The 25,188-nt window shown below is 43.0% G+C and overlaps 1 protein-coding gene across 2 annotated transcripts; it reads right to left on the reverse strand.

Moving 5' to 3' along the window:
* adrb3a (adrenoceptor beta 3a) lies at positions 1 to 12,205 on the reverse strand. 2 transcript variants are annotated; one of them, XM_056285305.1, is made up of 2 exons: positions 10,346 to 12,205; positions 1 to 876 (listed from the first exon to the last, which is right to left on the reverse strand). In XM_056285305.1, exons 1-2 carry the CDS (start codon positions 11,686 to 11,688, stop codon positions 849 to 851), a joined length of 1,371 nt encoding a protein of 456 aa, XP_056141280.1. In that variant the 5' UTR covers positions 11,689 to 12,205; the 3' UTR covers positions 1 to 848. The 2 variants fall into 2 exon arrangements, with proteins under 2 accessions (XP_056141280.1, XP_056141286.1); XM_056285311.1 differs by lacking the exon at positions 1 to 876 and adding an exon at positions 8,977 to 8,996.
* Between the last annotated feature and the right edge of the window lie 12,983 nt (positions 12,206 to 25,188).

Here is a 25,188-nt window from a genome sequence, read left to right on the forward strand (position 1 = left end):
TGAATTTTCAGTTTACTACTGTTTATTAGCACATCTTTGCATTATTTCATCTCTCAGTGCAAGGCATTTTGTTACCTTAACATCATGTAAAAGGCTTGGGTGAGATAACTAATGTACAGCAATGAATCCCCAGGTTCAAACCAGAGATTAAGGCTGAATACGGACATGAAGCATGAACATTTTAATGCAGAGCCCTTTGATTTTTATTGACATTACACTGGAGGTGTTTGTACCATGGTAGTGGGTAAAAGCCTGCAGTTCCTCTATTGGACAGTGAGGACAGCCTATTTAGGATGATAGTCCTGTGTTAAATTAACCTACTGTTGTATTTTATTACAGATTTAGTATATCATAAATACATAACTTACTACATAACTTACTCGATAAAGATTTTTAATTCTGTCGTTCTAATCCAAAATTCAAACATATTGTATCAAAAAATGTTAATTGGAATGTATTCTTAGTTAACAAAGATATTTTCTGCATGAGGTGCAGAGAGGGGCTTTCTGCCATGAACCGTATGTAGATGAAACGGGAAAGTTCAGCATAGTGTCAGTCACGCTGAGATTCAGCACACAATCTCCCATCCATGGAGCCCCACAGCCAGTGTTTTTTGGTCGTGGGTTGTTGCCATCGCAGCGTTTCTACCCAATCCAGACTAGCTATGTCTGTACAGTCCATTCAGTTGACCCTCCCGCTAGAGTCACCTTCACTCAGCTACTGAGCCTTTACCAGGCCGGGTGTCTCTCTGCCATGCCCTGCACTTGTCCTTGGTGCTATTGGGTCTCAGCCCCGTGCAGCAACTGTCCATTTGTTGTTAATCTCAGTGGTTTGACATCGTAGGTCTCTCATCCGTTCTTTTCCTGCAGTGCAAAACTGAGCATAGAAGGATAAATTAGCGTATTGGTTTTCTGTAAAAAAAAAATTGTTTACAAAAGAGTGTGAATATTAGTGACATTTCAAAAAAATAAAAATAACATGAGTTGTGTTTTCAATATAGCAACAACAATAACACAAAAGTGTGCAGAATAAGTCCGGTCAGCATGCTTTTTGGCGAGACGTTATGTTTGCAGTCATATTCAGGGCAGCATTCACTTGTGCAAATTAGCCTTTGTCTCTCTTTGTGAAAGGTTTAAATTATAAAAAGGTGAAGTCAGTGGGGGTCCAGTGGTGAAATGATCCAACAGTCCTATGTGGTCATGTCACTGCCATTTGCTTTTGTTTTTCCATAATTTTTTTGGGGGGGGGGGCATGGTGTGGGTTTTTAACTGAGACACCCCAAAAGGCCGAATGACTCTCATCAAGACACACCGGGTCCATTTGACTTGGCATGTGCCCCTCTGAGATAACCCCCGTGCAAACTGTTGTTGGGCAAAAATGTTGCCGTTTAAGTTTCTGTGTGAATTGTTGCACTGTACCGGTCACACCCTGCAAGGCATTTTGGGTTATATCAGATAAGCCTGTCTGCCATGACAACCAGCACACTCACTTGTTTTACAGGTTTTCTGGAGTGTTTTGGTATTTCTAAAGTGTAATATTTTTAGCCTTATTGACCCAGCCCCACTTTTTATTATCTTTTTGCATCCTGACCATGGAAAGTAATGAAAGGATTCTGTCATCCATCATGCTTCATGTACTTCAGTCATTTTCCCTTCCGAATGACAGGAATTGTGATGGTATCATATCATTTGTACGTGTCTCCACAGGACGACATAAACGATCAGGGGCCATGGTTACGCGTTATAGAAATATGTTAACATATGGACGGAATATGAAACAAACAGCTTGCAGTGTGTCGTCGCCACATTTCAGAATCCAATCCTCTCAGCGAGAATGAAGGGAACAGCTGAACATTTGTCCGACTCCAGTCACGGAACAGAACTTGCGATTATAGTAGAGTTAATTATTTCCAAAAACACCAGACGTGTTCCCTGTGATAACACTCAGGTCTAAACCTGATCACTGCTTACATCTCATATGTGCGGCCGAGTCGGTGTATTCCTTCAAATTGTGAACCACAAACAATATAAAAGTCAGGCTCGGCAATGCATTGGAAAATCCATTCATCAAATAAGCTGCGTGGATTTCCTTTTGTCCTTCTCACCACCTGTGAAAGACGGATGGTTGGCATTTGGATCACTGGCTGGGGGAAACAAACTATCCAGTAAAGCATGAATCATGTTTCCACCGATTCTTCATTACGTTGTGTTTATTTATCTAATTAATTTTTTTTCATGTTTTTCTGAACATGTAAATGACAAAATGCATTTTGCAGGAGATGTGGAAAGAGAATGGGAGGAGGCATTGTGCACAACAGAGTGCATATTATTTACTTATACTTCGGCAAATGTGAACTATAAATTGAACTGTTAAATTAAACGAGGATTTCATCATAGAAGAAATTCCAAATTCTAACTATAGGTATAGCATCTTATAGTTGTGCGTTTTATAAAATTCAAATTATAAACTATACATTTGGTATAAAGTCACTGTGTTAGCTACAGTATATCAAAAAAGTATAGTAAATATCTGTGCTATTAGCATGTTGATTTGATATGCTACTTTGCACAAACTATATTTGTTCAGTATCCAGGTACTAAACACCTCAGTCCTCTTTTTTTTTTTAAATCAAAAACAATATTATTTTTGGCTGCTGTCTGTGAATGTTCTCATTCATCCAGGTCATGGTTATCCAAAGGAGTTGAATCAAGTGCAACTGGACTAGTATATATATACTAGTCCAGTTGCACTTGATTCAACTCCTTTGGATTTTGGCTGCTGGTGTACTGAGACAAAAAAAAAAGGAAGAGAAAGTTATGGCCTCATAGCTTTTTTTATTTATCAGTGGAAATCTTATCCATTTGGAGTTGTCTCATACTGTACTGTTTTCTCAACTCCCAGAGAACTCCATTTAAAGACCTTGAAGCTGTAGAATTAGGTCTGATATTAGCCAGCCTCTTAAAGGGAGTGCTTGGACATCTCCCACATGTTACTACCAACCCACATCTTATCCTGCTGCTCATTTCATGCTGTCTCGCGCCTGAGCTCCTTGTAAGCCAGGTGAGGGAACATATGGAGGTGGGTGTGCAGGGGTCACTCAGTCAGCAATGTTTGCATAGTTCAGAGGAAACCTCAGATCGGTGTAGTGTACTAGTGACTGGTATGTTTTTCATGAGAGCTGCTGCAAAGGTCCCTCCTAAAACGGCATCGAAACATTTGGCCTCTTAATATATGCCTAACGATATGCTCGCCGTTGGGCTTTAATCCATTAGACCGGTATTTTGGCAACTTTAGAATCACATGGAGCCGTAAATTGCCAGACTTTTCAGTAGATGTGTTTTTTTTGGCCTGGGTTGTTTGCTTTGGTGGCTCCCTGAGATGCAAAGCCGGTCAGTCACAGCCAGGCCCCCCAATTCCCGCTCCGTTTCACAGGTATAGCCATAATTTAAGGCTATTCTCTGTACAAAGACATTACAAGCAATGTGTGTGTGTGTGTGCGTGTGTGTGCGTGTGTGTGTGTGCGTGTGTGATTGTTACAAACAGTTCAATGTTTTGTACATATTTTGGTAGTGTGTTGATGTGTTACACGCTCCTAATTTCCCTTCATCACGGCTCATCAACGTCAGTCTTTGTCACTCATCCATCCCACATGACGAACACTGCAATGTGCAATAAATAAAGCTGATGATGCACTAAATAAATCATAATGATAAATATCTCTCTGGCAATGATAGTACACCACTGAATTAAAAAGAAACTTAGAAAAACGAGATCCCAATGCATGAATACGCATCTTAAAGCAATTATGATCCTAAATGACTGAATAAAAGAGACAAAGAATAAAGTATTTTGTGTCATAGGTTTCAGGAACAACATGAAGGTGAGAGAGAGTATTGAAGAAGGTGTTAGATTATTGGTTGTTTTAGGAAGTGCCGGAAATTTAAAAAGCCCCTTCACAATATCATGCCATATTAAGTTCTTCTTGGAATATCAAACACCTGAGACTATCTGGTGCTAAGAAGAAAACAGCTAATAGCTAACAGCTAACATTACAGATGAAGTGGGTTGTAAGCATAGCATCCTAGATGTTTAAAACATATATTTTTAAGCTCTGCAACACAAGAATTGTATAGAAATACAGTCATGATATGTCATTTTAGCTACCTGCTTGTGAGATAAGTAAGTGAGATAATGCTAAAGGAGACAAGTAATGTCAAGGGCCTGACGTGGTACTCTCCCCTTTATGTGGATAAACGTTAGCGCCGAACACTTTTTACATTGTGTTTTCATGTGCCATTATGTTTTATTTCCGCAAACCCCTTATCGGCAGTTCTGACCCCTGCTTTGATACGGTATTTGTGGGAAATAAAATTAGGTGATTGCTTTGGCATGATTATGCAATGTGACTAACTGATCCAGTAAAGCAGACCCACTTATGCTTGAATCCCAAAGGCAATATCCTTCCTGATTCATTTGAACAGGAGTTAAGGACTAATCATCTGCCAAGATCTACATAGTCGGTTCTCTAGAGCCGCGAGTCTTTATCGCAACATTTTATTTAATTCCAATTTTTCTTCTTTAATCTGTCGCCCCGGTGGTCTGCTCGGTATTTGGTTTTGAAACGTCGCACAGCGGTCATGTGTCGTCGTTCCAAGTTGAGCACGCAGCGTTGCTATTTAATGTGTCTAACATATTTATACGTTGATGTGGAGTGACGAGCCACTTAGTGAGTTACCGGGTGTGTTGGGATCGCTTTTCGGCTCCACATTTTCCACCATTTCTCTTTCTCGCATGCACACACTGTCTTTCTCTCTGTGTGTCTGTCTTCCTGCTTAATGGACTCTCGGCAGTTATTCATGCTCATACCTAATAACACACCTGCGAGTTCAAAAGGTGAGTGTATGATAACGTAGTGTTTTCTTTCTTTATCACGACGTGAAGGAGTAGGGTTCGGTGAAAGAGGAGAGTTAGTGTTACGGGGGTTCAGACAGATTAGGGTATTCACAATCTTTAAAGCAATGTTTTGTTATTTCAGTCTTTCTTTAACACCTGACGCCGGACAAAGATCAGAAGTTTTGACATCCAGCGTTGCTTGGACATGAACAATAGTCTGAACGTGAGCGTAATGCGTTGGGTGACCTGTCTTTCTGCCAGAAATGTCTCATCTGTGTCAGCCGTCGGCTTTCCTTGAGGATGACTTAAAACGTATTCCAGTCACAACTCAAGCAGTAACAGAGCCTGCATTGGTTTTTTTTTTTGTTGTTGTTGTTGTTGTTTTTTTTTCTTCTTGTGGCTAATCCTTGTGAGCTTGATCTTAACTGAGTAGCCGTAGTGATTTCTCAACCATGTGCCATCACTCACTACACTTCACGTGATATTCCTTGGAACTCTGCCCCCCCCCCTTTTTTTTCTCCCCAATTATCTGGCCAATTACCCCACTCTTCCGAGCCATCCCGGTTGCTGCTCCACCCCCTCTGCCGATCCGGGGAGGGCTGCAGACTACCGCATGCCTCCTCCGACACATGTGGAGTCGCCAGCCGCTTCTTTTCACCTGAAAGTGAGGAGTTTCACCATAGCGTGTGGAAGGATCACGCTATTCCTCCCAGTCCCGCCCCCCCACCCCACCCCACCGAACAGGTGCCCCAACCGATCAGAGGAGGCGCTGGTGCAGCGACCAGGACACATACCCACATCCGGCTTCCCACTGCAGACACGGCCAATTGTGTCTGTAGGGACGCCCGACCAAGCCGGAGGTAACACGGAGATTCGAACCAGCGATCCCCGTGTTGGTAGGCAACGGAATAGACCGCCACTCTACCCGGACGCCCTCTCTTTGTTTTTGTTTTTTTGGCTGGGGTTTGCCAGCGATCAAATCAAACAGCTCCAATTAGCGGATACTCAGATGCATTCGATGACGATTCAGGAATTTTTGAAGGGAGGAGTTTTCTAAGCCTTTTTTTTTTGTTTGCCAGTTAACCAGCAACACATCACCAAACAACGTTTTACTAAATAACGACGTAGCTCCTGGATGATACTGACCCTGTAATAATTCCTGGGCCTCTAGTCTCTACATTAATTTCTTTGTCTCCTTTCTATAAGCCCTTTTTACAGGGGATGTGTTTACACATTTAAGTGTGTGACCATAGACTTGAAAGCAGACAGAGATGCATCAGTGACCCATCAAAACAGCCCATCAGCCGCGCACTGTGGATTCCAACTCTATTCTTGGCTCTAAGTACATTTCATGCTGCAATTTTATTAAATAAATCTGTTAGTACCCAGAAGAACATCAAAGCCAGGGTCATTAAAACAATTTCCCGTAATAATATTTTAATGCAGTCACTGGATCATGCCGTTGAAATGAACAAAAAGGCTATTTGCTGAGATAAGATTACTTTGGTGTCGGCGTTCTAAACTACATATATACCGGCTCTCGCTCCTCTGCACCCTTAACCCTACACTCACAAACACAGATACTTGAGAAAGATGGCTGCGAAAAGAGGAACGAGTACTCTTCTATTACAATGACCAGAGCTATTGTGGTTGCAGCTGTCACAGTTTTTTCATTAAAAAAAAACCCTAAAACGTTTGGACCACAGCAATAACTATTTTCTCTATTACTGGTTAGTACAATTACACACATTATAGCTTGTGAGCATGAGTATCTATTCAGAGAATCCACGAAGACTCACATAGCACGCTGCATACGTGACCAAAACAGAGCTACTGTGCTTGTTGATGTGGGCTGGAGTGACATGCCTCTATGTATTTCTATGAAAACAAAGCATCTGTTGATAATGGCTCTATTATGTGCATCTTACTTCTGATTTGGTCAATGTGTCCTTTAGTGATCCTGACCATCTTGGGAGGGAACACCCCTTAAACCCATCCTATCCTGCCACATCCAGTGTTAGTTTACTCTAGTGAATGGTTTTGTAGGATTTGGCTCGTTTAATCCCCAGAGGGAAAAACAAATCTCTTTCCCACCTTTGCCGGGATGCGGTGTGAGCCAACTAGCATGGCACCACTAGATCAAGAGTAGGTTGAGGATCTTGTTCATGGATACCTTGACGGGTGTAGCTAAACAGAGATCCTGCCCGCCTGGGCTTTACAGTTTGGGTCTTACTAAGCACAAGACATCCTGCTGTTCCCCTGCTGCCTTTGTGCTTATTTTCTGTTCCTGCCTACCGTCGCCACAGTATCGTTACGCCCTCAACTCGACCTTTGCTCAAAATGACAGGGATACATGGGGACTGTAGAGTGTCTTATCGATTCCTGACCAAAGCAGCATGATGGTGCCACACATCTGATGATCACCTAGCTAACCAGCCAACTGCGTCCAACACAAATACGTTATTCTGCTGTGTGCCTGAGCTGCTTGCAGTGCTAATGGAGACAAGTGTTGTGTCAGATACCCCACTCTGATCACAGCCATTGCTGTGTGAGAATGAGACTCCGTTCCCCAAAATGCTGAATGGATCTATCTACCATACATTTCTGTAGCTTTTCTCAAAGTACCGACTTCGCTGAGACTGCCCCGTGATGATGTACTGCAGACCAAAGTAGGCTCCTTTTAAGGAATATCTTAATATGCTCCTACATGTATGCAACATTTGCCGCCTAAATTATCACATCTGTAAAATTCCACTGAGGTGGCAGCATGTAAAGGAGAAGTGGGAGAATGAAGAGTAGGTGTTTAAACGAAGCATCCCTTATATACTGTAACTGTGTGAGTCACATGTCAAGGGTAACCCCCAGATTACCAGATTAACTTGATAAAACGAACACAGTGCTATACCACCAGATATTTTGAGCAAGAACGTTACAATAAAACTTTTTTTTTTGTTCAACATTTGCTCCTCATTTGCTATCAATCATAACCACAACTGTGCCCTTCGGTGTAGTGTGGCTGTTGTCACCTTGCTGCGGAACAAATGTTCAGCTGTCCAACCGCATTGAAGATGGGCTAACGTGAATGTTTTTTTTTTTTTTTTGCAGGCTTTTAGTCTCGTAAACAACCTCTCCAGTTACCGAGGAAAGTCTTGTGCCTCAGTGATAAAGATTTATCTGCCACAGGGGGTGTTGGACAGGGTGTAGAGAGGCCCTGTGGGAGGCATAAACCCACTGGCCATGCTAATCCTTGGTGAGGTCATTTAAGACTGGCAGACGTTTCTCAGAATCAGTCTCTCACACTGAGGTTTTCTACAATGTTGTAATTCACAACGGTCATCTTTACCAGTTTTAGTTGCCGCTTTTTCTTTTTTCTTTTTTGTTACATGCTGAATAACCAGAAATGGCTAGATGTGAGAAGAATGGTTTATGGACACCCTGTTAACATATAAATTATGTATCATCAATGTGATTATTATTGTTATTATTTAGGTAATATCCTTCATAAACCAACGGAAGTCAATTATTATGATCAAACTTTACTTTAGGGGCAACTGTGTAATTTGCACAATATTCGTCTCATATTATGAAATATATAACATTGGGTAATTATATTTAACATGATGCAGTGACAGGACCAATGCATTTTCTTGTAGTGATCAAAAAAAGGTTGAGTTTTTTAGGGTTTTGTTTTTCTTTGTTTTTTTGTCTTTTTTTTACATTCCAACAGCAGCCAACGATGTATTTTTCTGCAGCACAGTCTATTCTAGTCATTAACAAAACTACATTAATGTTCTCAGAATACATCCAAATATAGATTCCTCCCACTTATCAGCATACACGCAAAATAAGCTGAAAAACAACAACTGCCTATCAGATCTAAGGGATCCTAAAGATATTTCTCCCCTCCATTTTCTCCGTCTCCAACTGACTTCTTGACGGATACTTTTATTCAACGAACCATGTGAGATTATCCCAGATCAGTTCATATTTTTCATGCATCTTTACTGGACTTAGTATCAGTCTATTCCCTCCTTTTTTACCTTTTAGTTTTGTCACTTTCAGTAGTGAAAAGTAGGAGTCTGTGTGCCCGTCATGATTTTTAGCTGTTGATTTCCAACACAGGTGCAAAACAGTCACAGACATGCTTCTGGAAAGTATATTCAATAATTTGTGCTGCATCGACAAAGTAACCTGCTTCCATGTTGTTCAAGCATGCTGCACAATATCTCTGTGTTTACACTTATTTATTCACTTGCTTGTTTGTTTGTTTGTACCTGATAAACTAAAGAGTTAGATTGCATAACCTTTCATAAGCCAATTACTGATCATGCCAATTTAAACAAGTAATTTTTCACAACTTGTAAAAACCAACTTTGGAGGATATAAATTTTCTGCAAAACACTTATATATTTCAAAGCTTTCAAAACCAAGAAGTACGCAACAGACAATTAGACATTATCATATGTATGAAACTTTCACCCATTTGGCCAGTATAATGATGGATGCTTGTTAGCTGCCTTCTGACAATTTTGCATAACTGTCATTTATCTTTCGTCCAATTCCTACGTGGCAAATAACTTGCAAAATATTTGCAACGGCTCTCTCTAAAGATTATTTTTCAACGGTTTCACCAACATTTTTAAACAAAAGCACACACAAATTTGACTCAAAAAATATTTTTATAATGCGCAATGCGCGCACACACACACACACACACACACACACACACACACACACACACACACACACACAGGTGCATGCACACACAACATGGTATTAAGCCATGCCTCTCACACTTCATTTCACACAGATTTGATAATCCTCTTCAGCGGCTAATGTCTCTAATATTGATTTTGACCGAATCCCCGTCAAAGGATACAAGTCTGGCATGTCGTCTTAAACTTGCATATTCTTAACTCACATCATTATAGTGCTATGCTAGATGCATTGATATCTACATTTAGTACAAATTACCTGATTTTCCAGCCGCTGAGTTTAATTTTTGAGTCTAATTTGGACACACTGTAAGTAGTATGATGTGCATGTAAAGTAAATGTTGAACCCACATTGAGATTTAGACAGTGAACTTATCAAAGATATGCAGTGTGCAGATCAGAGACCTTGTGCAAAACAATACACCTTACTCCGTGCAGTATTATGCAGAAATCACATGTAGGTATCATCATTGTTGAAAAACTCGGTGTTTCACGCACAAATAACACTCGTTATACTGTATTATTGTTTCTGTTGAATAGATACAGGTTTAATATTATAGCATAATTAAAGTTGTATTTAATAGTTTAACCATATTTTTAAGGCTTAACTGTGTATAATTATTCATTGTGATTTCTATTCATTGTGGTGTTTGTAGAAAAAAAATTAAAAATAAATAAATTGAGGTAAATTAATAGGCAGAGGATGGCAAAAACTGAAAAGCAGCAGAGAAACTTACATTTCTGTTTCTGGTTCTGACAAGTCACTGAACTGTGTGCTGCCATTGGAGTAGGGGGGTCCTGGCGAGGGTTCCTCGCTCTGGATGCTGCCCTGACCGCTGGCCAGGCTCTCATTCCACTCAGTCACCATGGTCGGAGTCTTCTGGAATGAGCCGGCTGTGCCGGACTCAGCCTGCCACAGGAAACAGGAGCAGCGAGTACGTAGCTCTTTATGGAAAGTATTGAGCCTTGGGGTGGACAGCCAGGGGCACCCTAGCAGGTTTTTGAAAGCGGCACGAAACTCCGGACTCCTGCAGTAGATGATGGGATTGAGGCCAGAATTGACATAGCCCAGCCAGTTCAACAGGCGAAAGATCTCTTTTGATGGAACGTTTCTGTCGAACACGTTGATGATGTTGGCGACAAAGAAAGGCAGCCAGCACAGGGTGAAGGTGCCCATGATAATGCCTAAGGTCTTGATGGCCTTGTGCTCCTTAACAACCATTAGCCGTGATGGCCTTCGTTTTGAATTCTTTCGACGGGTCTGACCACTATAGTTGCTTGAGCCAACGCACACTGATGGCAGGATGTTGTTCATCTGTTGGCCAAACGCCATCTGTGTCGATGGACAGTCGTTCTGGAAGCGCATCCGATTCTTATCTATGAGCTGTACCTGTCTTGTGGCTATTAGAAATACTTTGGCGTAAACAAATATCATTATGAGCAAAGGGATGTAAAAAGACACCACAGAGGATGTGATGGCAAATGTCCTGTTGGTCACAAAGTCGCAGCATGCAGGGTCCTCATAACAGTTCATTGCCTCGGGGTCATCCTCTGCACGCCAATACTTGTTCATGATGGGTACAAAAGAGATGAGGGCAGATACAATCCACACCAAACAAACGATTAGCCTGGCACGACACTTATTGAGAAGAACCTTGTGTCGTAATGGCCTCGTAATGGCTATGTAGCGGTCCACTGCTATCACGCACAGCGTCTCAATGCTCGCTGTCACACAGAGGACATCCACAGAAGTCCACAGTTCACAGAAGGTGTCACTGAGCTGCCACTTCCCTGTCACCACAATGGTGGCCCCCAGAGGCACCACCAGCACCCCCATTATAAGGTCTGCACAGGCCAGAGACATGATGAAGATGTTGGTCATGGTCTGTAGCTGCGAGGTATGTGCAATGGCTATGATGACCAGCAGGTTTCCCACCACGATGGTCAGTATGATAATGACCAGTATGATCAGACTCCAGGGTCCTGCAGCAAGATAGTCCTGTCCTGTTCTGTTGGTGGTCACCATGATACTGGTGACTACAGAGGACGTTGTAGCACTTAAGTTGAAGCCCATGTTCATTTTTGGGCACAGTTGTGTTCAACTCAGTTACATCAAGTAAAAAATGTGTTTTTTCACATATTAAGGTTGAAAAATTAAAAGACTCCGCATTTCTTACAAAACATCTTAAATTATTTACCCAGACTTAAATACTCAGATCAAAACGTCATCTGTGTAATGCTGCATAATCATTCTACTCTTTCACTAAAAACCCTTATTCTGTGTTTCATTTACCAGTTCATTGGCACCGTGGATGGTGACTGTATGCCCTTTTTATGTTTCCAGTGACCAGGACAAGCTTGCAAGAGGTTCTTTTGAACAATTTAGCCGCATTTTCTTCAGAAGAGATGTATCCAAAATACTTGCAAAAAAAAAAAAAGCAAGTTTAAAGAATTGGAGTCAGTTTCAAAATTCCAAGAGAAAGTTGCAAAATGAAAGGGGGAAAAAAACGCTTTGGAAAGAAAAATCCAACCTTATCCTGTTGAATATGTCCAGCGGGATTAGACCAGTTAGGGATCTTGCTGTTGAATGTTGTGTGGTTGCGATGTCACTGTTCTCCAACAGTGACACGGTTGCAAGAACCACCAGAGTGCACCAGAGTGGCTGTCCACTCCTTCTCTCTCTCTCTCTCTCTCTCTCTCTCTCTCTCTCTCTCTCTCTCTCTCTCTCTCTCTCTCTCTCTCTCTCTCTCTCTCTCTCTCTCTCTCTCTCTCTCTCTCTCTCTCTCTCTCTCTCTCTCTCTCTCTCTCTCTCTCTCTCTCTCTCGTCTCTCTCTCTCTCTCTCTCTCTCTCTCTCTCTCTCTCTCTCTCTCTCTCTCTCGCTCAGCAGTAGCCAGAGTGCAGGTCGCCCCCAGCATGTATTGGCTCTAATGACTCCCATGCTGAGGGAGAATGGGAGGAGCCATAAAATGTGCCTGTGTGCTAAAGCCATACAGGGAGCGCTACCCCTAATATTGCCACACACATGCAGGCATACACATACACACACAGACATACACAAATGCAACAAATTATGTGCTTTGGACATATTTTAGGATACCCAAGAATGTTTATAAAGATGCCAGTTTCTTCAATATCACCAGCCACAAAACCTCTGTGATTCACACATTCATTTAAAATGCTTTGATGCACAACTGTATGCTCACACACTGAGTGCACATGCAGGGGACACATGCACAAACACACACACACACACACACACATCCACCCTGACCCTACACTGTTTACTTTTTGAGAGTTACATGACGGTCATTAGCGGTCTTTTGCCCTTCAGTGTCTTTTACACTTCAGTGTCACATGCATAATTTGCATAATGAATGCGTAATTGATACTTTATTCACCACGCTAACACATGACTAGTTTTTGTCACATCCACAGCAGCACTGTCGCACAAGTTTGTCACCACTGTTTCCAGAACGATTTGCATCTTTTTTTATCCTGCTAGTTTCACCACATGTGAAAATAGTGCAGCTTTACTGTACAAGTAAATATCAGAGACTGAATGAGATTACACATTGCAGTAGTAATTTCAGTTCGTTTATAGCTCGTTACTTCTAGTTAATAACTATATCCCAGGAAAGGGCTTGTTGTGGTTATGTGTTGCATAACCACCTGATTCCCATCACTGCAGCAAAGAGCAGCAGGTATTTAAAGACATTTAGTATCAAACTTTATGATCAGCTTTAAAGACAATGAGACAAGGGAAAACCCAGAGTTAAGAGCCGGAAGCCGGTGGCCTCCTTTTTAGAGTTCATACAGACACAGACATACAAAGTATTCAAAATACTGACTCCAAAAAAAAACAAACAAAGAAAAAGACATATTTTGCTGCGATTCCATTACATTAAGGGAGAGTATTCAGACCAGTGCCTTGCATGCTATTCACTTCAGGTGTATGAGTTTACGACTGGATATCAAGTAGCTGCTGCAACAGAAGTTGTAAACGCTAACTACTTAAGTTCTCTCACACCGAAGTTACCACTGTTTATCTATCCTGGTGATTTATCCCGAACAGATGTACTTTTTTAAAGTAGTTAATTGATGGCTTGTGATATTGTGCAAGCGAGGTGGATTGTATGAGAGGCCACGTAGGCCAGTAATTCTCAGCTACACTCTCGCGCACTACCAAACCCTCTGTCACGCACTACCAAACCCTCACGCATGCACTGTCAAACTCTCACAGGTGCACTACCAAACTCTCACACGCACTACTAAACTCTCTCACCCTCTATCAGACTCACAGTTTTATAGTGTGTGAGAGAGTTTGAACTTAGCTTTTTTTATTGGGGGAGGGGGGGGATTTCCCCCCCCCCTTTTTTTTTTCCTCCTCAATTATACATGGTCAATTACCCCACTCTTCCAAGCCGTCCCGGTCGCTGCTCCATCCCCTCTGCCAATCCGGGGAGGGCTGCAGACTACCATGTGTCCTCCGATACATGTGGAGTTGCCGGCCGCTTCTTTTCACCTGACAGTGAGGAGTTTCGCCAGGGGGACGTAGCCAGTGGGAGGATCACGCTATCCCCCCCCCCCCCGAACAGGCGCACCAACCTACCAGAGGAGGCGCTAGTACAGCAACCAGGACACATACCCACATCCGGCTTCCCACCCGCAGACACGGCCACTTGTGTCTGTAGGGACGCCCAACCAAGCCGGAGGTAATGCGGGGATTTGAACCGGCGATCCCCAAGTTTGTAGGCAATGGAAGAGACCGCCACACCACCCAGACTCCCCTCTAGGATCTTTGCATTTTTTGATTGGGTGGAAATACTGTCTGTCAATTTTCCTATTTCTCGTTGGCTCACTCACAGAGAATGTCGGCACAGTTCAGGTTTTGAATGTCCTAACCTACATCTGCTACAGATAGCATCGGCGGAAATAAAAATACTTTATCCATTTATTTTTGTTTTGTAATTTAGTTTGCTAGTTCAGGTGAAGGGAAATGAAGACATGTTTACATTTTTTAGAGGCAGACAGATAGCATGGGATCAGATCACATGGCTTTGGAAAGACTGTACAGGGAACTTGAAGACCACACAAGGACTATTTCTTTTTTCCTTTCGATTATTGCAGGATCCAGGAAGAAGGGACTGTAAAAGAATACCGGGGAAAATATGCATGTGTTTTTGTTCCACATTAGCTGAAAGTGGACAGAGATCAAGTTTTCGGAGACCTCTCCTGGTTTCCTCTATCCCACCAACAGTTAGTTATGGACATGCTGGTCACCCCCGATGCAATATATCATATGATCATATTGCTTACTGGACTGGGCTCAGGTGGCCTCATTTCATTGATGGTGTTAGACACCACCCTCATCGCTTGCAATGAATTTAAAATGTTGGACAGCAGCTGAAGAGCATTTCTGAATTCACTTCTTTGATTAATCTCGCCAGCCATTTTGAAGAAACCATGCACTAGGGTGATTAGAGAGGGCTTTACGAATGAAAATAGTTTTAAGCCAATCAAGAATGGTGAAATTACCTAGCAGTATTATAACCCAATGAGAAACTGAACATTAAACTTTCTCACACACTATCAAACTCTCACACACGCTATCAAACTCACACACTACCAAACTGTGAGAGAGCTTGATAGTGTGTGTGAGAGAGTTTTATAGTTTGTGAGAGAGGGCTTTTTTTTTTGTTGCCCCTTTTTCTCCCCAGTTGTTGCTCGACCCCCTCTGCCGATCCGGGGACGTCTGCCGCCGCTTTTCACCTGACAGTGAGGAGTTTCGCGAGGGGGACGTAGCACGTGGGAGGATTACGCTAGTCCCCCCAGTCCCCCTCCCCCCCGAACAGGTGCCCCGACCGACCAGAGGAGGCGCTAGTGCAGCGACCAGGACACGTACCCACATCTGGCTTCCTACCCGCAGACACGGCCAATTGTGTCTGTAGGGACAACTGACCAAGCCGGTGGTAACACTGGGATTTGAACTGCTGTCCCCATGTTGGTAGGCAATGGAATTGACTGCCAATGCCACCTGGACGCCTATTTTCAATTTGTTTTAAAGCTGCAATATGCATCTTTGTCATTGCTAATCTATTATTGTACTTTGCTTGTTTGTGTTAGTGACTCTGCATATAAATGGAAAAGTCCCTTTTTGAATTAAGTTGAAGTTGGCTTTTCAGTTACATTTGGTACCTTTTGGGGTATGTCCCATTTGCTGTTGGTGTGTGTCACATGGGTGCAGCTAGTGGTGAGCTAGGCTGTGACTGTCAAGGTGAGGCTCATATTCATAACACATTAAAATCCTTGCAGCAACAAGAATGGCGGAAAGCAGTATGAAAACAAAGTACTATAAGCCTACACAAGCAAAACAGGCCCGTTCAGAAACACTGGTGAACTCTGGCGCCATCTCAGCTAGCTAGCTAGTCAGCTAGATAGGATGCTAGGACATTAGATGTTTCTTAACAGGAAAGATCCAAATTATCAAGGATTATTCAAGATATATATGAATGAGAAGGCTAGATCATTAGCTGGCACTGTGCTCATATTTGTTTTGGCAAATATGAAGAGTAAAAACATGCAAACACCTCAAGGATTCTCTAGTTTTACTAGCAAAAGCTGTGTCAGCTTCTACCTCAGGCGAGCATCTGTTTTCCTTTACGGTCTTGTGGAAAGATAACTGTGGGGATTACACATTCACTTCAACCTCAGACTAGATGGCGTTTCAACATAGACAGGCTTATCTACAGCTCATGAGTGCTACGGCATTAATCTGCCTGGTTAAGTGGAAGGAGTGCACCTTATTAGAAGATGTCCAAAAAAGATTACTTTAACTAAAATATATAAATAAATAAAAAACATGGTCAGTTTGGCAGTAAATTATGTGGTCTTTGTAGATTAGCCAAAGGGAATTTTAAAGGTAGTGGTTATACCTGGAATATTAAATACATCTTGACCAATGATCTATATATTCTGGAGACATTGAACATCACCACAGGACATATCTCGCTGCCTTTCTTTCTTCTCTCTCATTGCACAGCACACAATGTTCTCGTGTCTGTGAGGAAACCCTGCTGTCTGCATTTGTACTCATTTGTAACCCAGCTAATAAACGTCATCTCTAAAAGAAATGCTATTGCGAGAGAACCATATACTTAATCAAATTCTATTTATAACATGCACTCTTCTTTGTCATTCGGATACATTTCTATCTACATAGAGAGAGAGAAAATGAGAGAGCGAGGGAGAGCGTGAGGATGTCATTCTTCCTGTGAGCTCCTTTTTTAACTACTCTAATGGAATTCCTTGACCAGGTCTCTTTGTCAGTCAACTATTAGGAAGCTGTGGAGTTGGGGGAGCCTTCAAAAAAGGGAAGAGTAGACATAAACAAAGCACTAAACTTTTTGTGGACTTGATGACCAAGAGGCCCCCATATGACGGCATTTGATGAGCGTTGCCACAGTGGAGCTGACAGTTTGACAGTTGCTCATTTGTCTTTTGCGTGAGAAGATGCCATTGGTAGATCTTGGACCTGATCCTAGATCCAACGGGCATGAGCTGAGCTGTTGATAGAGGGATTAGTCCGACAACTCTCTCACCAGTGGAAATACTCTTGGTAGCTTTAGCATACTTGACAATGGAACAGCCCTTCCAATGGCTACAGTAAGCACAAGGTTGGCTACTACTGCACAAGGTTAATACAATACAGCTTATGTCTTTATATTAATAAATGTTATATAACTTACCTGAAAAGGCCAAATTTAATGAGTCTGAGCTTCATCTGATGCAGGGTAAAGCATTACAGCATCCTTCATTACATTTTATGTCAGTATGTTTATTTTGTCAAGGACCACCCATTTCCATCTGAAGTTCCTGGGCAGGTAGATTCAAGAAATGACATACAATACGACATGCAAAATAAAATCCCAATAAAATGTACAATGAAATCACAAATTTACAATGAAATAAATTCACAATACAACCCCCTCCCCTCCATCCCCTTACCCATCTCAGCATACACACACACACACACAATCCAATCTTCATTAGACGGACACCTGATTTATGGACTCCAATTGGGCTTCAAGATCTGCTCAGATCAGCACAACAGGAAGTAAATTGCTGCCGCCGTCACAAGGTTTAAGGGAATTTGAGGAGGCCTATTTACTGAATGTTCACTCCTCATTCATGTTGTGAAGTCTTTATCATTTTTCTTGCATGAAGGATCCTGTGATCAATCAACCTGTATTCGGCAAATGCCTGGAATTTTTAAGTGTGCTGATATTCAGGGAAGGTCTTGTTTCCTGCCTCGGAGATCATGTGAGTCAATGCACCTGTGTTGCAAAAGCTCATGATATTCTATGTTCAAGATGTAATCATACAGTTTTAGCCTAAATGTTAGCTAAAATTTTAGCTATCTGAATTTTTCAAGCTAACGTTTCAATTCACGATGCCACGCACCTACTGAAAGCCAACACTTCCATGTTTAGAAATGTCCCCACGGCCACACTCCTATTCATAGTCAATGAAACAAGCCACAGAGCATTCTTTTGATTATGTAAGAAATAACAGGCTTGGTTCACTTGGGTTGAGATTTGAGTGGGAGAGTGTCTCATAATCATGAGTACCAAATTAGCCACCATGGGACATTTGTTTTCACACATTATTTGGGTTTTATAAATAAAGTCACCTGCACTCCCCCTTTGTGTTGTCAAAAAAATTTATTTTATGTTGTCAAAAAAGGGATTTGCATAAAAATGTTGTCAACTGGTTCCAGACAACTGTATTGAGCATCTTCTATGCAGCTTTATGCAGATTAATCATTATTATGATACTTTTTTTTCCCCGAGAAGGCACCGTGGATGGTAGCATCGGTTCTGCGCTCCCTTGTACTTTTTTGTTTTTGTTTACAGGTAATCCCGGGTTACGAACGCTCGACATACGAACTTCCGTACTTACGAACCGACCTCTGTAAAGCCTATTATTTTAAAAAATCGAGTTACACGTACTAACGAACGGATGGACTACTTTGCGCGACGCTCAAAACACTGCGCATTTTAGGCAGTTCGTTGGCCCAAGAGAGAACAATGCCACGCTGTCACCATTTCAAGTCAGATCGCGTAAACGTTGTGTGCATTGTGTTTTAAGTTTGTCATGTGTTTACCCTCGAAATCATGGCTTCAAAGCATAAATCTGATGCAGGTGAAAAGGAAAACGATCACAATTGAAACGAAAGTGGAAATAATAAAGCATTCAGACAGAGGTGAAACACTCTTGTCATTTTTTCACTTACCCGGGGAGGCGGGCCTCGAGCGGGCTTTCATTTCTGGCATCAAACGGCCGGCATCCGCCAGTCACGACTCACTCCTGGGACAGTGGCAGGTGGGGAGTTATATTTCTTTAATCAAAGGAAGTTGAATCAGTTCATCTGGTTACAAAGTTGTACGTTAACTTTCTTACCTGGATTATTGAGCATGCATAAAGACATGTTTGTTTAATGTCTTTTACAACTACACACATGCTCTCTCTCTCTCTCTCTCTCTCTCTCTCTCTCTCTCTCTCTCTCTCTCTCTCTCTCTCTCTCAATTATTAATACTGTATTGTAGTTACAGTTATTATTATTACTGCATTATTATGTTTATGATGTTTTAGGTAACATATATACTATATACTAAGACAAACATTTGACTAATTGATGCTAAATGTGAACTGTACGTAACTGTTCCGGCTTGCATACAAATTCGACATAAGAAAACACTCAGAAACGGAATTTGTTCATAACCCGGGGACTTCCTTTATTTGTTCCTCTTATTTTGCCTGTATAAGTCAATCCTTGTGCATATCTGAAGATTGCTTTGTTGTTATTCTGTGTTAAGTATACTGAGAGCCACAAAACCAGAGTCAAATTCCATGTGTGTGCAAACTTACATAGCCAATAAATCTGATTCTGATTAAAAGCCCCCTTGATTTTTGTGCTCAGTGAATTAGAAGTTACTTAACACAGCTGCATGGAACCAGTTGACATGACATTTTTAGTAAATCCAACATTTCCTTTTTCTTGAGTGCACCATCCATTGCTTTTCAAGCAGACGCTGGCAGAGGAGTTTAACACATTGGCCCTGTTAAACAAAACTAGAACGAGGAGCAATGGTACAGGAGAGTCACACTGCAGGAGTCAAGCATTTATATACTGTAAGAGTATGTAAAGGAGTCCACCAACCAGCATAAGACAAACAGCAACTACAGAATCAATTTCACCTGTATAAATTCAGATGTACCTTTCTGGAGTTGGCCAAGGTGACAGGCACTGGGCGGGTGTGGGGGTACTCACAAGTCCCCAGTTGAGTGCCACCGTGTTGGAGTTCTCCCTGAGGAATGAGAGGTTCGCCTCTATACAATTCCTAGTCGCTAGGGGAAAGGCTCTGACTGTTGTGTGTGACTTTGTGGTCGTATCATCAGATCTGTGGCCGTATGTTTTGGACACTCAGATGAATCAGAATACTTTATTCATCCCTGAGGGGAAATTGGGTAATTGGGAAGAGAGGAGCAGAGCTGTCAACTGATAACCACCTGGTGGTGAGATGGATCAGATGGCAGGGAAGGCTACCGGACAGATCTGGCAAACCCAAATGTGTAGGGAGGGTGAACTGGGAATGACTGGTGGAGGCCCCTGTCCGTGAGGTCTTCAACTCCCATCTCTGGAAGAAGTTCTCGTGTATCCCGAGGGAGGCTGGGGACATGGAGTCTGAGTGGGCCATATTCAAAGCTGCTATTGCAGATGCAGCAGGTAGGAGCTGTGGTCATAAGGTCATCGGTGCCTGTTGAGATGGCAACCAAAGAACTTGCTGGTGGACACCGGCAGTGAGGGAATAAGTCAGGCTGAAGAAGGAGGCCTTTTGGGCTTGGTTGCCCCAGAGGTCTCCTGAAGCAGCAGACAGGTGCCAGAAGGGCTGCGGCTTCGGCGGTCACAGAAAAAAAAACTCGGGTGTGGGAGGAGTTCGGCGAGGTTATGGAGGAGGAATTTCAGTTGGCCTCAAGGAAGTTCTGGCAAACCATCTGGCAACTCAGGAAGGGGAAGCAGGGCTTGACTCAGGCTGTGTTCAGCTGGGGAGGGGAACTGTTGACCCAGACTGGGGATGTTGTCAGGCGGTGGAAAGAACACTTTGATGAGCTCCTGAACCTGGCTAACACGTCCTCAGTGAAGGAGGTAGAGTGTGAAGACTCGGGGGAAGCCCCACCCATATCTCTGGCAGAGGTCTCTGAGGTAGTTAAGGAGCTCCTCGGTGGCAAGGCACCAGGTGTGGCTGTGGTTCACCCTGAGTTGCTGAAGGCTCTGGACATTGTTGAGCCGTCTTGACTGACATGCCTCTTAAGTGTCACGTGGAGGTCGGGGATAGTACCTGTGGCGTGGCAGACTGGGTTGGTGGTTCCCATATTTAAAAAAGGGGACCGGAGGGTGTGCTCCAATTATCGGGGCATCACATTGCTCAGCCTCCCTGGGAAAGTCTACTCTAGGGTGCTGGAAAGGAGGCTCTGAATGATTGTCGAGCCTCGGATCCAGGAGGAACAATGCGGATTCCGTCCTGGCTGTGGAACAACGGCCCAACTCTTTACCCTTGCGGAAGTGCTGAGGAAGGCATGGGAGTTTGACCAGCCAGTCTGCATGTGTTTTGTGGACTTGGAGAGGGCTCACGACTGTATACCCTGGGGCACTCTGTGGGGGGTACTGAGGGAGAATGGGGTACCAGGGCATTTGCTACAAGCCATCCGGTCCTTGTATAACCAAAGTGAGAGCTGTGTCCGCATTCTCAGCACAAAGTCAGACACGTTTTTGGTGGGTGTTGGACTCCACCAAGGTTGTCCCTTGTCTCCGATTCTGTTTTTGATATTCATGGACAGGATCTCAAGGTGCAGCCAAGGTGAGGAATGTGCCCGTTTTGGGAACCACAGAATTGCATCTCTGCTCTTTGCAGAAAATGTGGTTTTGCTGGCTTCATCAGAACGCAGCCTCCAGCGCGCAGTGGTGCGGTTTGTAGCTGAGTGTGAAATGACGGGGATGAGAGTCAGCACCTCCAATTCTGAGGCCATGGTTCTCTACCAGAAAATGATGGATTGCTCCCTCCGGGTTGGGGATGGGCTGTTGCCTCAAGTGAAGGAGTTCAAGTATCTCGGGTTCTTGTTCACGAGTGAGGGTAGGATGGAGCGGAAGATTGACAGGCAGATTGGTGCAGCATCGGCAGTAATGTGGACGTTGTACCGGACCGTTGTAGTGAAGAAGGAGGTGAGCTGGAAGGCAAAGCTCTCAATTTACTAGTCAGTCTTCGTTCCAACCCTCACCTATGGTCATGAGCGTTTGGTAGTGACCGAAAGGGTGAGATCGCGGATACAAGCAACTGAAATGAGTTTCCTCTGTAGGGTATCTGGGCTCAGCATTAGAGATAGGGTGAGGAGCTCGTACATCCGGATTGAGCTTGGAGTAGAGCCACTGCTCATTCGTGTCAAAAGGAGCCAGTTGAGTTGGTTCAGGCATCTGATTAGGATGCCTCCTGGGTGCCTTCCTTTGGAGGTTTTCTGGGCACGTCCAATGGGGAGGAGACCCTGGGGTAGACCCAGAACTCGTTGGATGGACTACATGTCCAATCTGGCCTGGGAATGCCTTGGGATCCCCCAGGAGGAGCTGGAGGGCATTGCTGGGGAGAGGGGATGCCTGGAGTGCCCTACTTAGCTTGCTGCCACCACGACCTGACCCCGGAGAAGTGGCTGATGATGAGATGAGATAAACTCAGATGTTTTACTGCATGACAAATTCTCATCAAAAAGGAGCTGCCATTACCTTTGCTGCATGTTGATGTTGTTGGGAATTATTTTTTTTACTATAATAAATTTATGAATGTCCTCTGTGAGTTTGTTTAATGACATTTCTTTATTTTTTCAAACAGAAAATTTACCATTTTCAAGGGAAGAAGCTAATCAAGAATGGTGGGAAAGGGAAGAGATGACTGCAAGTGCAAACTTTAGGCCCTGTAACACTTTAATTTGGACATGAAATAAGTTTCTGAACAGGAGCTTGCAAACTGTAATATGTACTTTGTCAACACACTAAGCACTACTACTACTTGACAAAGGCGAGGCCTTTAGAAAGGATTAGAGGATATATATGATCATATCTATGAAGAATGCAAAGAGCAAAAGTCATTGCAGTTGACCTAAAACAGATGAGCAGGGGAAATGCTTTTTTTGTGTGTATGTGTGCGTCCTTTGGGGTTTAAAGCCCACTAGCAGCTCTTTTGCCGTATAAAATCACAGAAAGAGGTGAAAGGACGGTGGCTCTGAGACTAAGAGGTTTAACAATCCACAACTGCCATGTTGTGGGGAACTCACAATCATTACCCTCTGATTGGAACCACATGCTGGGGTTTCTAGAGAGCCTTCTGGAGGCTGTGTTTCAGACAACACAGGGTTTACTCCACTGATGCCCTTTATCTGTCCCTATTCAGCGCTCTTTAGGGGGAAGCTCGAGTCCTACAACACCAGACAATTTTTGGGGCCATTTCACTCTGATAACCACCCTAAATGCATGCAGATGTTTTGGCTTTCATGTCACATTCACAAACATTAATGTACATGTTTTTATTTTTTCTTCTTATTTTATCAATCCTGGACAAGTGATCATGTTTAATATATATGGTTATTTTCTCCAAACTGGTTGCCCAGTTTTCTCAGTCAGCAATTTTGTTTTTGCTCATGTGGAGCACCTATAGTATGTATATATATATATATATATATATATATATATATATATATATATATATATATATATATATATATATATATATATATATATATAGGTGGCTTGGTGGTGCAGTGGTTAACACGGTCGTCTTGAGCCCTGGGGTAGACCAACCTTTGGGGTCATCCCAGCTCTTCCTCAGTGTGGAGTTTGCATGTTCTTCCTGTGTCTGTGTGGGTTTCCTCCGGGTGCTCTGGTTTCCTCCCACAGTCCAAAGACATGTAGGTCAGGTGAATTGGCCATACTAAATTGTCCCTAGGTGTGAATGTGTTGGCCCTGTGATGGACTGGCAGCCTGTCCAGAGTGTCTCCCTGCCTGCCACCCAATGACTGCTGGGATAGGCTCTAGCATCCCATGACCCGAATTTGGGTAAGCGGCTTGGATAATGGATGGATGTATATATATATATATGCACATTGCACATGTATGACAACTTGTTGCTGTGCATATCCCTATACACATGTCTGTGATTCATATGTGCACATCTGGAGAAGAGCAAACTTAACTGGATGACATATAAAGTTGTCCGTCATATTGTAATCAACTGAGAGAAATCCTCTCTGTCATATTGTCTGTCATTAGGCCACACATTTAATTAAATATTTGTTCAAAATTATCTTCAGAGCTTTGTTTTAATTGGAAGAGACTGTGTAAGACAATTCCACAGATTGTAATGACCAAAAGTGAATTTGGGCACCAAACAGGTGACATGATACAGTTTTCATCCATTTTACAGTAATCAACCTTCAAGGAAAGTGAAAAGAAAATTCATTCTACTTGCATCTAAAGTACAGCATTGTTACAACAGCACATAATTTAAGATACACATAATTGTTTCTATTTGGCATACACTAATGAGCCAAAATATGACCACCTGCCTAATTGGCTGTTGGTCCTCCGTTTGCCAAAATAGTGTTGACCTACCGAGGCATGGACTCTACAAGACCCCTGAAGGTGTCCTGTGGTATCTAGCACCAAGAGGTTAGCAGCAGATCCTTTAAGTCCTGTAAATTGCAGGGTAGAGCCACTGTGGATTGGACTTGTCAGTCCAGCACATCTCACGGATGATCAATTGGATTGAGATCTGGAGAATTTGGAGGCCAGGGCAACACCTTGAACACTTCATCATGTTCCTCAAACTATTCCCAAACAATGTGTGCAGTGTGGCAGGGTGCATTATCCTGCTGAAAGAGGCCACCACCATCAGGGAATGCCATTGCCATGAAGGGGTGTACCTGGTCTGCAGCGATGTTTAGTTAGGTGGCACGTGTCAAACTGACATCCACATGAATGGCTGGACCCAGCATTTCCCAGCAGACATTGCCCAGAGCATCACACTTCATACACCGGCTTGTTGTCTTCTCACAGTGCATCCTGGTGCCATCACTTCTCAGGTAAACGACCCACATGCACACGGGCATTCACATGATCTAAATGATCTAAAAGAAAATGGGACTCATCAGACCAGGGGACCTTCTTCCACTGCTCCAAGGTCCATTTTTCCCCCCCAATTGTACTTGGCCAATTACCCCACTCTTTCGAGCCATCCCAGTCGCTGCTGCACCCCCTCTGCTGATCCGGGGAGGGTTGCAGACTACCCCATGCCTCCTCCTTTTTTTTCTTCTTTATACTCAACAGAAATCTGTCTATTTGTGCATGCAATCATGTTGTAACTCTCCAACCATGATACAAGAAGGAAGCATTATGGAGACATCGCATGTCTACCTTGCTATAACGTATAACTTGTGGCCTGTTAGTGTACACATCATTCAGGAAAATTCCCTACAGTC

The sequence above is a fragment of the Lampris incognitus genome, chromosome 1, assembly GCF_029633865.1.
Source record: "Lampris incognitus isolate fLamInc1 chromosome 1, fLamInc1.hap2, whole genome shotgun sequence".
Taxonomy (NCBI): domain Eukaryota; kingdom Metazoa; phylum Chordata; class Actinopteri; order Lampriformes; family Lampridae; genus Lampris; species Lampris incognitus.

Excerpts from the sequence above, each read along its gene's own strand:
- adrb3a (XM_056285305.1), bottom strand. The coding sequence starts at position 11,688 with ATGAACATGGGCTTCAACTTAAGTGCTACAACGTCCTCTGTAGTCACC. Across the intron at positions 877-10,345 it reads TCAGAACCAGAAACAGAAAT|TTTTGCACTGCAGGAAAAGA; the intron begins GTAAGTTTCTCT and ends TTCTATGCTCAG.